This window comes from Dufourea novaeangliae, unplaced genomic scaffold (genome assembly GCF_001272555.1).
Source record: "Dufourea novaeangliae isolate 0120121106 unplaced genomic scaffold, ASM127255v1 scaffold169, whole genome shotgun sequence".
Lineage (NCBI taxonomy): Eukaryota > Metazoa > Arthropoda > Insecta > Hymenoptera > Halictidae > Dufourea > Dufourea novaeangliae.
Window position 1 is genome coordinate 729,248 of NW_015374043.1, and position 13,347 is coordinate 742,594.

At 43.8% G+C, this 13,347-nt stretch overlaps 1 protein-coding gene across 1 annotated transcript in view; it reads right to left on the minus strand.

Annotated features, from left to right (window-relative positions):
- The window catches only part of LOC107189578 (tensin-3), a 170,601-nt gene that overhangs the window by 66,974 nt on the left and 90,280 nt on the right, over positions 1-13,347 (minus strand). The window contains exon 4 of the mRNA XM_015578139.1: positions 2,017-2,199. Coding sequence (XP_015433625.1) covers positions 2,017-2,199 — 183 coding nt within the window. The remainder of the gene's footprint in view (positions 1-2,016; positions 2,200-13,347) is intronic.

The following is a 13,347-nucleotide window of genomic DNA, read 5'->3' on the forward strand; positions in this document are numbered from 1 at the left end:
CGGCGTGACCAATTAAGGGTGGTTGATTAAAACAGAACGATATTCCAACGATCCAATCTATCAGTTCCAACGCAACGAGTTCGCCCGGAAGTCTCCGTATACAGCTAGTAATTTCTCATTAAGTCCTGGTGACCTAGAATCAAACTCCGCACAGTCGTGGGAGTACAATGGCACTGTGTAGAGACTAGGGGTTGCTGCGCTCGGCCCCGATTTCTCGACCGGTTCAATTGGATGTACGGGGCTCTCTCGCATACCGATAGTCTCCCACGAACAATGCCCGTGTGCGTTTAGTTGTATGCACTCGCGCGCGGCTCCATATATCCCCGCGCTTTCTGCTGATGCACCCCGGAAACCGGCAATCGGGATAATAGCAGAGAAATGAAAATCGTGGAAAAACCTCTCCGACGAAGGATTCGTTTAACGTTTCCTGTGTTACGTTCACTGAAAAACGAGAACAGAAACTGGTACTTCTGGAAAGTATTTTCGATACTCTACTTTTCAGATACGTACTTCCAGATTTCTGTTACTTGTGTATTAAACTGGGATTATATTCTGTTTCTTTTAATCAACGTGGGTTGAAAGATGATTAACCCCCCGTGACCCCTCTTTTTTAGGACTCTTTTAGAGGCTTCCGAAAAATCTGAAAAAATTCAGGGATGCTTTCTAGAGTCTTTATTATATAGTTTCTGAAGTTAAATATTAAAAGGTTCTTTTTTAATAAGAATCTAGTTGGTTCGGAGGGATTTTTTTTATTTCAAACAAATATACCTGATTCTATTAACGTCAGTATCGTTAATCACATAAGACTGAATTTTTGTAAAGAATTCTTTTAAAATTTAGGAAAACCAAGATGAGAGCATTGAAATTTTGCGATTTCCAATGCATGGAAAAGAAATGGAAAAAGGAATTGGTACTCTAAGTACATTTACATTTTCAATCTTTCGAAAGTATTACCACCAATTCAAAAGTCTGTCGAATTGGGCCCCTGCGAAGTTTACGATCGTTGCAGTGAAACGTTTCGAAAACGGTGACGTGGAACTGGTTCGTTGGAATTCGAAGGATTTTCTGGTATGATAGGGAAAAGTAGTTATCGCCCGTCGATTCGTGATACACCCTGTACAATGCACGCTCAACCCCTGACCCATATATGTATCGAGAAAGGGGGATTCGTGGCTGTGGTTGATACACCCTCGGAGAGTTTCAAAGGGTATTCGCGGCTTCTGCAGAGATTTACGCCTGGAAGGCCTGTGTATATCGAGATTTCGTAGTTTCGTGTATCAAAGCGATAAAACCTTATTGGACCGTGGAACGAGGCCGGATTTCTCGAAGCTTTGCGTGTCGAGCTTCCATTTAACGGATTTCTTAGTGAAAAATAGCAACCTTTCCGACACACCTCATTAATCTTTAGAATCCTGTAAATTCTAGGAGTAGTTAAAAAGAATCTGTAAAGAGACACTATCTATCACCCTGAAGATTACTAGATCACCAATTCTTTATACTCTGCACGAAGCAATTAGAGGATCTATACTCTATTGTGCCATAATTCCTTCAACAATTTAACACCCAGACCTTCAAATCGTTATTAAAAAATTATTAAACTGATATGTACGTTGTATTTTGTTATTTTCGAAATCAAAAGTATCCACATTAGACCGACCTATTTTGTTACTTCTTTTTAGGGAATTTTTGAAAATCATGTTAATTTATCAAACGTCTAACATTTCTTTCTTTCCTTTGATCAACGCAACAGAATCACCCACAGCAACGATCCTCCAATTTTATTCGAAGCAGTGTAGCCTTTGATGCAATGTAATTTCCAGAACTGTGGACTCGACAGAAAATATTTCCTTCGGTTAAGAATTTGATTACGTTGGTAATATCGTAAAGAATATTATGCAACTCAGCAATTCTTAAACGTTCGAAAAGAGTCCCGATAAAGTTTGCTCGCCTCTCGTAGTACGAAACACTCGAGACGCTTCGAGAGAGGCAAATCGATGACAAGTGATTGGTACTCACCACGACTTGTTGACTGTTGGTCGGACTAGGGCTCGGACTGGGAGTCGAATTCGGGGTTGAGATCTCCCCCGACGTGGGGGAGACCGAACCTGTGGTAACGGTGCCAACTGTTGGAAACGCTCTTGCTGGATCAGCCTGCCATTGCTTGTGGATCTGTTGCGAGGTGTCCCGGAATCTAGCGCCCTGAAACCCACCGAACAAAAAAATATTTACAATTTAACCGTTCCAATGGAAAGCTGAAACCATAGTTGTGCAGAATTTTATTCGAATAATACACAGTGAAAAGCAGCAGTATCTAAGAATGTCGTCCTAACAAATGTCGATTCATTCATAAAGACGTATTATTTTATTATAAAAATTGAAATTTCCACGTTTGAACAATTAAAAATACTTTTTTTTTTATCTTTTATTCGTTATTCGAAACTTTTTATCTAGATATTTATTGTGCCCATCTTTGGCTGAAACACTGCCTACTATTGCAAGCCTTCGTTGCCTGTCAACGTCGCTGGCATCCTTGAAGAATCAGACCGCGTAGATCGCTCTCGCACGCAGTTGTCCCATACATCATATCGCTAAGATGACACAGTTCGATTAGTCGCGGATATTTGCCTCCGAACAATTGTATCGTGAACGATCGGGCTGCACGCTTCACTGAAAAACTCCTCCCGACGGCGTATTTGTCTACGCGGAGATAACTGAATAGAAATGGCGACCGATCAGAACCGATCTTCGGAATTATTTCAACTTCTACTACGTGGATTGTTTGCGAAATACGTATCGTTCTGCCTATCCCTATGGAAGAGTTGCTCAATCGACTTAAATACGTGATTTTTCTTTCTCGAGAAATGTTAAGGGAACGTAATACCTTGTACGTACCAGAGTTCGTAGACCTGAGAAGCCCAGAATATCGCGTGCAACGGCGCAATCGTAAGAAACGTTGTTTCTCGCGGTGCGGTAATTGCAGTTATGCAACGACCTGCCATAATAACGATTAGCACAGTAGTATAATAGGAGGCGTAAATGAAGCTGCTTGCATCCGTCGAATGGTCGTTCCTTTTCTCGAATGCCTCGGATTGAGACGTTTCTCTCCCCATTAAAAGAATCGAAAGCGTTCGTGGATATCTCTTCCTCGACACGATGGAATTAATTTCGCGACGAATGAGTCGACGTGTGTTTACCTTCGGAGTTACGAGCACAATGTGTGCGATTTCGTCCATCAGCCGGCTAATTGCTCGCGAAATTACGCCGGGAGGGACGACCGAACGAATTGCGGTCGCCTTTTCTGGAACCTCGATCCCCACCCGGTTTCGTGTCGCTTTCGACGTCTCGATTTGCGTCTCACACGATTCGAAGTCGAGGCACGTTCGACGCGTATTTTTCTACAGGGGAAACGACCAGTCCCGAATCACTCCTGACAGAGAAAAAAATACCACGTGAAATGTGTAATTTTCTGAAGAGGCTTACCACGCGACCTTTCGAATGACTTTCTTGATCGGTGAAATTTAAGTAAAAATGGGTCTTGGAATTTTTTAGCAGTGGACTTTTTTTAATAGTGTCCTTTCACGTGCCTCTAAAAATAATTACTGCAAACTGGGTGCAATAAATTTAAGATACAAGAAAAATTGGAATCTGTGGTTTAACAAGAGGTTTGATACTTATTAATACTTCGTATATAGTTTTAAATTGTATATTAAGGGAATGAATGGAATATTAATGATTACTATGATTTTTTAAATCGCAGTATACAAAAATATTTAGTCTAGTTTACTGAGGTACTTTGTTTACGTGTAACCTAATAGAACCTTTAATAAGATATAGAAATTTCAACAAAATAAAAATTTATATTTGCATAAACACTTGCAGTCTAATTATTGCAATATACTATTATCTATGACAGTATTTTTTCGAAATGCTATCTTCAAGTATATGAAGCACATTGTTCCAAACGACATTTAATAAATTGATGAAAGAACACAACAAGCCTTCAATCATTTTTTCCAATTCATTGTCCTCAAAAACAATTAATAAATTTTCCAAAGAACCCTTCAAGCGTACATGTTCTCCTGTACGGAGCCAATAACCGATCCCGTGACTGGAACACACGTCTGTTTTCTCCTTCCGATCAGCCCGTGAATTTCTATGGGCGCCTCATTAATTCACGAACGCAGAGGCTCATTTAAAAATCCGATCTTCACGCATCTTTTTGCATTTAAAAGCGTTCCAGAGTTCCGCGACAGAAGCGATCAATCTTCCTCCGCCCCGTTGCATTTGGAAGCGAAGCTCGAGGCCCTCCATTTTCGAGTAGACGCGAAGAAAAGACTTCTATTCTATCTCATCCGGAGGGACGACAGTTCTAAAGACGAACGGTGCGCGATCCATCCGAGCAATCTAGGTCATCAGCAAATTCTACTCTAATCCTAATACAATGGAACACAACTGTAGAGACAACTTAATCCAATGAGTCTATAATAGCGTATCTGTCTTGGTATCTCTCCTACGACGATTCCTAATTACACGTCAAAGTAACGAAGATTGTACAGTCTACTTCAAAATTACTGGCACAATCACAGCTCCCTCTCTGAAAAAACAAACATCCACAGCCTTTTTATTAATATTTCAACACAATCTTCTCATATAGTAAAATATACATCGTTGTATAAAACTAAAGTTCCTTAAACTTTCGTAACAACCAAGAGCCTGTACAGTTTATCCAAAATCATTTGCACAATCTGATTCCTCTCGAAAAAAACAAACATCCACAGTCTACTTATTCGTATTCCATCACATCTTTCTGTAGGAAATACGAACTGTAAAAAAATCGTGCAAAAATAAGCTCCCCTAAAAGTTTAGCAACAATCTACTATTTCCTTCAATCCCCGCAATCGGCTACCCACATCTTCGGATCCAATTACCCGTTGTTCACCCGTTCGACTTCACGTCGATCTCTCCATTTTCGGTCGAAAGTGGATTACCTTTTATTTGATCGCGCTGTAACATCGCGTTCCACTAAATCGTCCCCCCTCCCCCTTGGCTGGCAGCGTTACAGGAACGCGTTACGCCACGCAAACCCGTACAAACGTACGAATTAGAGGGCAACAGGGAGCACCCGATTGAACCAACGGTCCCGGTACCAACAGTGATCCAGCACGATCGAGATCGGACGGATACCTGTTCACGGTATTCCGGTATCGATCTCGTGGATCGTGGGGGTCGCTTACCGGATACGGTACACCGCATTTACACCCGACACGACTGCTCCCCCCTTCCTCCACCCACCTTCGTTGTGTAAATAAAGGCGTGGTTTTAATTAAGCAACAAGGAAGTAACGGCGAACGGAAGAAAACACGCGATTACGTAACCATGGTTTACAAAGGGGTTCGTATCTCGCGATGACGATGCAGAGGACAACTCTACAAATAACTCTCTCGATTTAGATAAACGTCGAATGGTGACAATTACAGGGATTACCGAACTTCATCCACGATAAACGTGGCCGACAGGTCTGTCGGACGTATTTTATCTTAATTGCACGTGGGTCAATAAAGTGCATATTAGGTTCCAGGAATTAGCTATAGTATTAGGTAATGGTGGGACGATCCTAGTGACTCTCCACCCCCCGTACTTCGCCATCTCGATGTGGTCCAGGCTTAAAAAAGTTGGAACGGTTGGAAAGTTGGGGGAAATATCATCCCCGGGTAATGCCCCCCAATAAACTAAACTAGGTTCCAGGAACATCGTCGAGAAATCCTCGATCACACACCCAAACAAAAAGCTACTCTTCGATAACCATCAGAATCATAACCATCAGACTCGAACCACCATAAGGATCCTCGTAAATGTACGTCGATCGTTGTGAAAGTCTCAAATTTCTGATCGGAACGGGACTGTGATCTGCGAAGATGCGCGAACGAGCCCTCCCGAGGGCGATGCAGATGTCTCCTCGGTGCATTTAATAGGAGGAGGGGTCATGGTAAAAATCTTTACGAGAGTTCCACACCGTATTGCGTCAGTGAGACGAAACGAAACTCGTAAATGTTTGTCAAACGTGTGTGTGTATGCCGTAAAAAGGAGTATATACGCAATACGATGAGACACACTTCGTTTCGCTGGCCTCGACATGTGAAACGTCTATGCAGCAATTCCGAGTCAAACACCGTTTTTCTACCCGTGGGGGTCCTTTTAAAAAAACATGAAAAATGTCTCTAATCGAGCGTGCCTGGTACACGACGTCGTTTAAGCAATAACACACACCATGCGTGGATGAAAGGAGGAAAGAGAAAACAAAAAGTGGCTAGAAGAGGGGCTCGTTCACGTTGCACCAGGGCGTCAATGCGGCGCAATCAATTTCCGTGTTGCTCGTAAGTCACTTGAGCGCGCGCGCCAGTCCCACACATGGAGAGAGGTGATGGTCGTGTGCGCTGGAGAATTACGTGTGATAGATAACGGTTGATCTCTTAGTGCGATCTGAATGGCCAGATATCGACGTCGATAAAGGAAAACACGGTCGAATGTGGAGCAACGTGTTTCCTATCCCCCTCCCCACAAACGGTCACAATGAGGAAACGTTCCTGGCCGTGTTCCTAATTAATTCCGGGGACAGGGAGAGGGAGAAAAAAAAGGTGTAATCGTGTAATCGATTTATCAATGCCTCCCGACTCCGTACGGTTTAGATTCAATTATTATTAATTATACCCTGGGAGATTGGAAATCGATGATAGCGTGTCAATTAGCCGGGTGTTGCTGGGAAAAGGTAGATAGGAGGCTGCGATAGGAGTGTTTCGTTCGACGAATGTTACATACTACCATCTAATGGACACGTTTGTATCGGGGGAAATGTAATTGTGAATTTTTGGAATTCTACTGTCGGCACATGGTTCGTAACCTGAAACTGATGTTGATTTATTGAATCTTGATCTGAACTTATATTCGTGATACGAAAATCCCGTTCAGCGAAATTTGTATTATCTTTCACACACGAACACTTCTCGAAATGATTAAAGTCCACGGGATAAGGACGCAAAATATTAAAATCAGGCTAAAGTCAAACAGCTTGGATCATGCAATCTCAGTTATATTGGAAAGGTTCCTTATCCGATCGAAAGATAGGGGTTCTACTTCGATTCATGAAGGGTACACGTATCGTACATTAGAGTCTAATGAATTGCCTATGTTAATACCTAGAAAAGTAGCTATTATTGATCCCCTACCTCGCTGAAGAGTTCGTCCAGCTCTTTCCGCGACAACTTCGCCTTCATCCCTCCTTCTCGACCTGGACCAAGTGAAGCAACCGAAACGCCACGTTTAACTCGTCGGAAGAACAGGGGCCCTCTTCGACTGTCACCAGCCCCTGTTTCTCTCTCATTGGCCCGAGTTCACGGACGCAGAATCCACTGTGTCTTTTTAGACGCGTAAATAGTCGATGACGCGTCCAGCAAACTGCGACAGAAGGTCGCGCCAGCTTAAGCCCGGGCCGTACGAAACGTCTGCACTTTTTGCTCCGGTAGACATTATTGCACGTACCGATCACCGATCTTGGTCGCATCCAATGGTTCGTACAGTAATCAATTTGACGTTACATCCAACCGTAGGATCGATTATCTGCATGAAATCGACGGCTGTGACGATCTGGGGCCACTGAAACGAGGATAAAACCCTTCGAAGTATATTGACGTGCGACAGTGCACATGGTGCCTTTTCGTTCGTGGATCCACGCCCCGATTTCGCGTGACTTGACGTAGACTGGCCCGCGGGATCCTTTCGAGACCGATATCGATTCCCTCGTGCCCTGTTTCTGTCGACACATTCATCAGTCGCCGTTGAGTGCAGTCGAAAACGGTGATTCAGCGTTGCCTCTTTAGTTGTTCCAGACTTGGGACTGTATCCGTACAATTAGGGAAGAAGCTTCGGGAACCTAATCACTGGACAGCGTATTTTTATGCAGAATGACATTTTTTAAAGTACTTCGCAAAGACATGTGAGCAAATATAAGAATTTCTTCCTTCTTTTAAGTATCTCAGTGGGTTTAAAGTCAAATGGAAAATTCGTTGCAGTCTTGTATGTTATTGTACCTCACAGAGCTCTGTAAGTATTTACGTATGAGGATATTTACCCAGCGCGCAGTTAACGCGACTTTACTGTCCTCGGTAGAACACACAGTGACTTGCCAAGATTAAACGATCCCAAGCATCGAATTACGTTGAACAACCGCTCCTGATCCAATAGAACAGAGAGCCTATTGTTTGGCCGGATGTTTACTAATTCGCCACGATTTTAATTAAATCAGACCCAAGCGATTCTCCCGATGGGAATTCCGCGTTCGATCGAACCAGCCGTTTCCCGGAGCCGAGGCTGCTGGCTGCCTCTTCGATAACTAGTTCCACACACGCCCACGCAAAATTACCAGGTTCTCCCTTCCTTGCCCCACGATTCCATTTTTTTTTTTTTTTCACTACGAACCGGCACTTCCGTCGGTGGCATCTCGTGTTTCAAGCCGGCGGTACTGGATTTCGATCGGCTGGCCATCGATACGTCGCGATACGGTGTAAAATTGTGTACAGGTTTCACAATGACACCGGAGAAATCAGTGTGCGATCGGGAGTTCTCACGACTAGCGCGCTGACCGATTTCTCCCTAGATTCTTATCGACACCGAGACCGCTATCGACGGCGCTGTTAATCTGTCCCGTAAATTCCGGCGTCGGGGCGTGCAAGAGACAAATAAACGGACGAGCCTGCCGCACAGGTTGGCACGAGAGAAATCCGCCTGGAGAATTCGGGGAATCTCCTGATGGCAATAAATGGAAGACTTTACGCGTCGCTCGAGCACTTATTCGACGGGGTTTGCTCGAGCCTGGGAAATGGCACTAGCCGGGGAAAGATTCCGTAGAATTTTCACATACTATTGAGAGACGATTTTAATCATCGTGAGTATTTTAACACTAGAACTACCAATGATAAACGTATACTATTTCTATCGGGTCGATAAAAATGAAACATTTTTGAAAAATATACAAATTTATAAATTAACTAATTTCTTCACTTTCATATTGCAATACAAGTGGTGAAACATCTGAGAAAACGCATTGTCGTAAGATTTTAATCGCCGTTATAAGAATACACCGAATAGTCATTTTGACTGCTGTGATAATTCTAGTATTAATTAATAATTCATTGTAACTATAGTGTAGAATTTTTCAGCGACCCCAAAATGGTAAAATGGAGAATGGCCCAGTGTCATCAGTAGACAGCGAATTTATATACAAAATAGAAGTTATTAAAGTAATTTATAAAGGCAAGAGGAATTATAGAAATTTACATTTCCTCTTGAGCATCTTATTGAGTTCAGAATAAAATAGAAAACTCGTTGGATCCGATGAAAGTTTAGTTTCTTATTGTATTTCACAGAGCCATATAGGCCATAAGTACATAAAATCCGCTGTCCAGTCATCAGCCTAGGGTCATGAAACGGGATTCATCAAGACGAAACATCAAACAGCAGCGCTTTCAGCATTGACCTCGTGGGAAGATTAAAATCCTCGACACGATACCGTCCAGGGTCGCAGCCGATAGCGACGTCTGCGCGTGAATTGTCGGTGATTGCCGGACACGCGTGGGCCGCGATCACGAATTAGCGTTAAACCAAACGTGTCGCGGCTCGAGACGCCTCGAGGCGGTCCCCGAATGGACAATGCGTTCCGTTTCTATCCGATGGAAACGGTGAATTCACGTTTCCCGACGATCCTTTGTATACGACGAACCCGTCGTCCACGGCGATGTTTATTCACGGCACGACACGCGTGCAGATGCGCGTCACGCGTGTTACGAAACGCTCGATTGTACCGCGCGCTGGTCGATTTCGCAACGGATCCGTAGAACACGAAATAAAAGTTCTCCCTGCGGTGTACGCTCGTTAAAAAGCCAGGGAGTCGATATTGTTTTATCGATGGACGTGCGCGCGCGCGATCCCAGCACGGCACGATCGCGCCCCGTGAGAAAACGGTACCTGCGGCCCGAATCTCGGCTCGAGTTACACGAAACATGAAACAAAAAATGTATATATTTCGGATAATGGATGGTTTACGAATTATTTATGACCATTAGTCGACGGTGGTTTATGTAACGACGCGAAATAAAGAAAGAAAATTATAATTGACACGTTGACTGCAACGGCAACCAAATATGGGTCACACGTATATAGGCTGGATTATTTAAATACTGGTAGAAAATTTTTCGTGGAACTAAAGACATATATTTTCAACGATTTATGACTCAAGAAACGAAATACAGTAAAGTATCGATGATTGTTTGAAAGCTCCTTGGCATTGAGTGTTCAGAAGATTCACTGTAAAATGTGTCTGACTACGTACGACCGTTTTCACTGTGACAGTCAACGTGTTAAAACATAGACTTATTTTCTCGAACAAGTGTTCTATTTTCCTGACCATAGAATTAAAATTTTATCGAAGTATCATAATAGTCTACACTAATAATATTACTGAAGTATAATATATCTGTGATTGCAGTAGAATGTATGCAGACAAAATCGTAAACCAAATTTTCTAAATCTTAAGTTATACGATAATTACAACAGAAAGATCCAAGTAACCCGATTGACCGGAATTTTCTCAAGAACCGCGGGACCAAGACGATGTACCGTCGAACAACGGTGTCCAACGGGTTAAATTAGAGTCGTACAGGCGATCTAGCGAGGTTTTGCCGCCAGTGTAATCTCGATCTCGACCGAGAGGTCGTTTATCCTCCCTCGAGCTATGCGCCGCGGCGAGATGTCCGGCTTCGTTCTCACGTGGTCTCTCTGTCCGCGATTTACCTTGCACCGTCGTTCGAGGACGATCGAAAGACCGGCAAGAATGTTCGACGATCGATATTATGGGTTTCGCCTCGGCCCTTAACCGCCTCGCGGGAACGCGTGAATTTCAACTATTCCTCAGGTGGGGTGGTTGGTAACCCGGAGGAAGCCAGACTAGTGAAACTCGATATATATAAGAAATTCGGAGCGGATGCTCGTGTGTCCGGTGATCGGTAAGCTTCCAGCGTTTCATTCTGGCGCGACTGTCGCAATTTTCCTACTATAACCAGATTAGAAATCGGATAACCCTCATTCGAAAGTCTTGAGAAAAGAACAGACTCTAGAAAATTACGTAAATAGGAAACATAATAATGTTTGTCCGTTCGGCTAAACAAAAATGGTACCCATTCCATTAGCATGTGTTTACCACCGTTTCTAAAATTGCTCAAATCAGAGAACACGTCGCCATTTTGGTGCACGGTTCGAGATAATAGTTCTGACACAGTTCCAATTCCATATACACCAGACTACACCTCACGTTACACGATAGAAAATTAGAAAAGCCTTGAAAAGGTCATTTGAGTATTGAATTCCCACATCTGACTGCTACTCTGGCTTCAGATCACGATCAGCTGAACCGACACGTTTCATTGAATAATGTCGAACACTAATTCGTTACATCAGCAGCGTCTAACGCTGTTGCAGAACTGCAGATCGCGTTAACGCTGTTGGCGATCGAGCACCAGGTTCAAGGAGGATCCAACGGGCCAGAGGCGGATACCATCGAGGACGTGGAATCGCGCGAACCAAGCCGACGTTTCTCACGAGCGCGACGACAGGCCCTCCTCGTTTCTACGTGCTCTCGCACGTATCCACGTACTCCGACTGGCGAAGCAACCGCGGATCCGTGCACGATCCTCCGTCGGCTCGCTCGCGAGTCAACGATATATTCCTCGTAAATATTTACATCGCTCCGGGAGATAGATCCGTTCCCGACGATCTCGTAGATACCGCCTGGTACTGAAGGGGGGCCCTCTCTCGGCCGTTTGATCCGCTCTGCGTCTACGCCGCCGCTGCAGATCGAGCAACAATAAAACTTTTTACAACCGACTTCACGATGCTAATGACATGGCCCTCTGAATCCAATGGATCGATTACTCGACGTAATTGAATCGAAATGGATTGCGATCCAGCTGCAGAAGATCGATCTTAAACGATACCACGTTGGAAACTTAGGACCACCAAGACTGTCGTCTTTTTTTAATCGGTTCACGGATTAATTATTAAGTAAAATAAGAACATGCTTAGGGCATCAGGCAAGGGGTGCTCTACAGACATTTTCCATTGCTAGAATTACCACAATTTTAACGTGTCTTTATAGGAATGAACTCTTTGTATACCCATTTTGAGGATACATGGCTTCGTCAGATTTGGTGATATTAAAATTAATCCGTTCTCCTGTTTCGAACAAATACGATCCTGACAAAAACTATGATAAGATGGAACTACAGTTTCGCTGCATCTTTTAGCAACCACTCTATATATGGAGCTATTAAAATCTTTTAAATGCTCAGAGCCTCTAAAGGTCTTAATCTGGCCCAGGGTTCACGTGAACTTCGTTTGGCAAACGATGAGATTAATGGCAGAGGAACAATGAAACTGCACTTTAACACGATCGATGCAATCCAAACGTCACAGATGTTAATCCTCACAATGATGTATGTTAGAGTTTCCATAGTATGCCTCTAAACTTCACAGGATCGTAGCGATCATCGCAGTGATCGTCGAACAACAAGCGCGTGGATTGACGATAAAATCGAAACGCAGCCGAGAAAAGTGACAGCCGGTGATTAACCACGAACTGGCAATTTTCCGCGGCGCACCGGGAAGTGCCCCGTAGAGCACGAGCGGAGACCACTCACGCGACGAGCGTGCGCTTACACGTATGCGCGTACCGCAACTGGCTGGGCTCTCGTGGAGATCGCGCGCGGAACACCAGCCATGGACTCTGTTACCGTGTGTCGCATGTGCCATTCCCCGGTGCACCGCTGAAACGACCTCTTCCACGTGAACCGACTCCGTCCCGAGTTTTCGCGACGTCAAAGATTTCGTTGTGAGGCTTTTCAGGAGAGAGCAGGAGGTGTCATGAAGGTTCCCATTATGTCTGGGAATCTTTTGGATCTTTTCATTCTGTGAATCCATCGCGTGTGAACAATATTGTGAAGTTTAGCGCTGGAGGTAGAAAAGAATCCTTCCGTCTACTAGGGAGTGCTAACAGCCTGTAATAGGAAGTCCTTCCAATGAAGCAAATTTCTTATTTATGATCCTTCAGGTGTCACCTAGAATTACCATTGTGAATCTATTCCTCGGTAATCTAAAGCTTTTGAAACAATCCAAAATTTCTATTCTTCATGGGAGTGGAGAATCATCTAGAATGTTTAGAGATCCTTCTATAGCAAAGACCCTCGTATGAGTTTTCAGTTATGAATCGTTAGTGCTCCATGAGAATCCTCCTACCACGAAGTA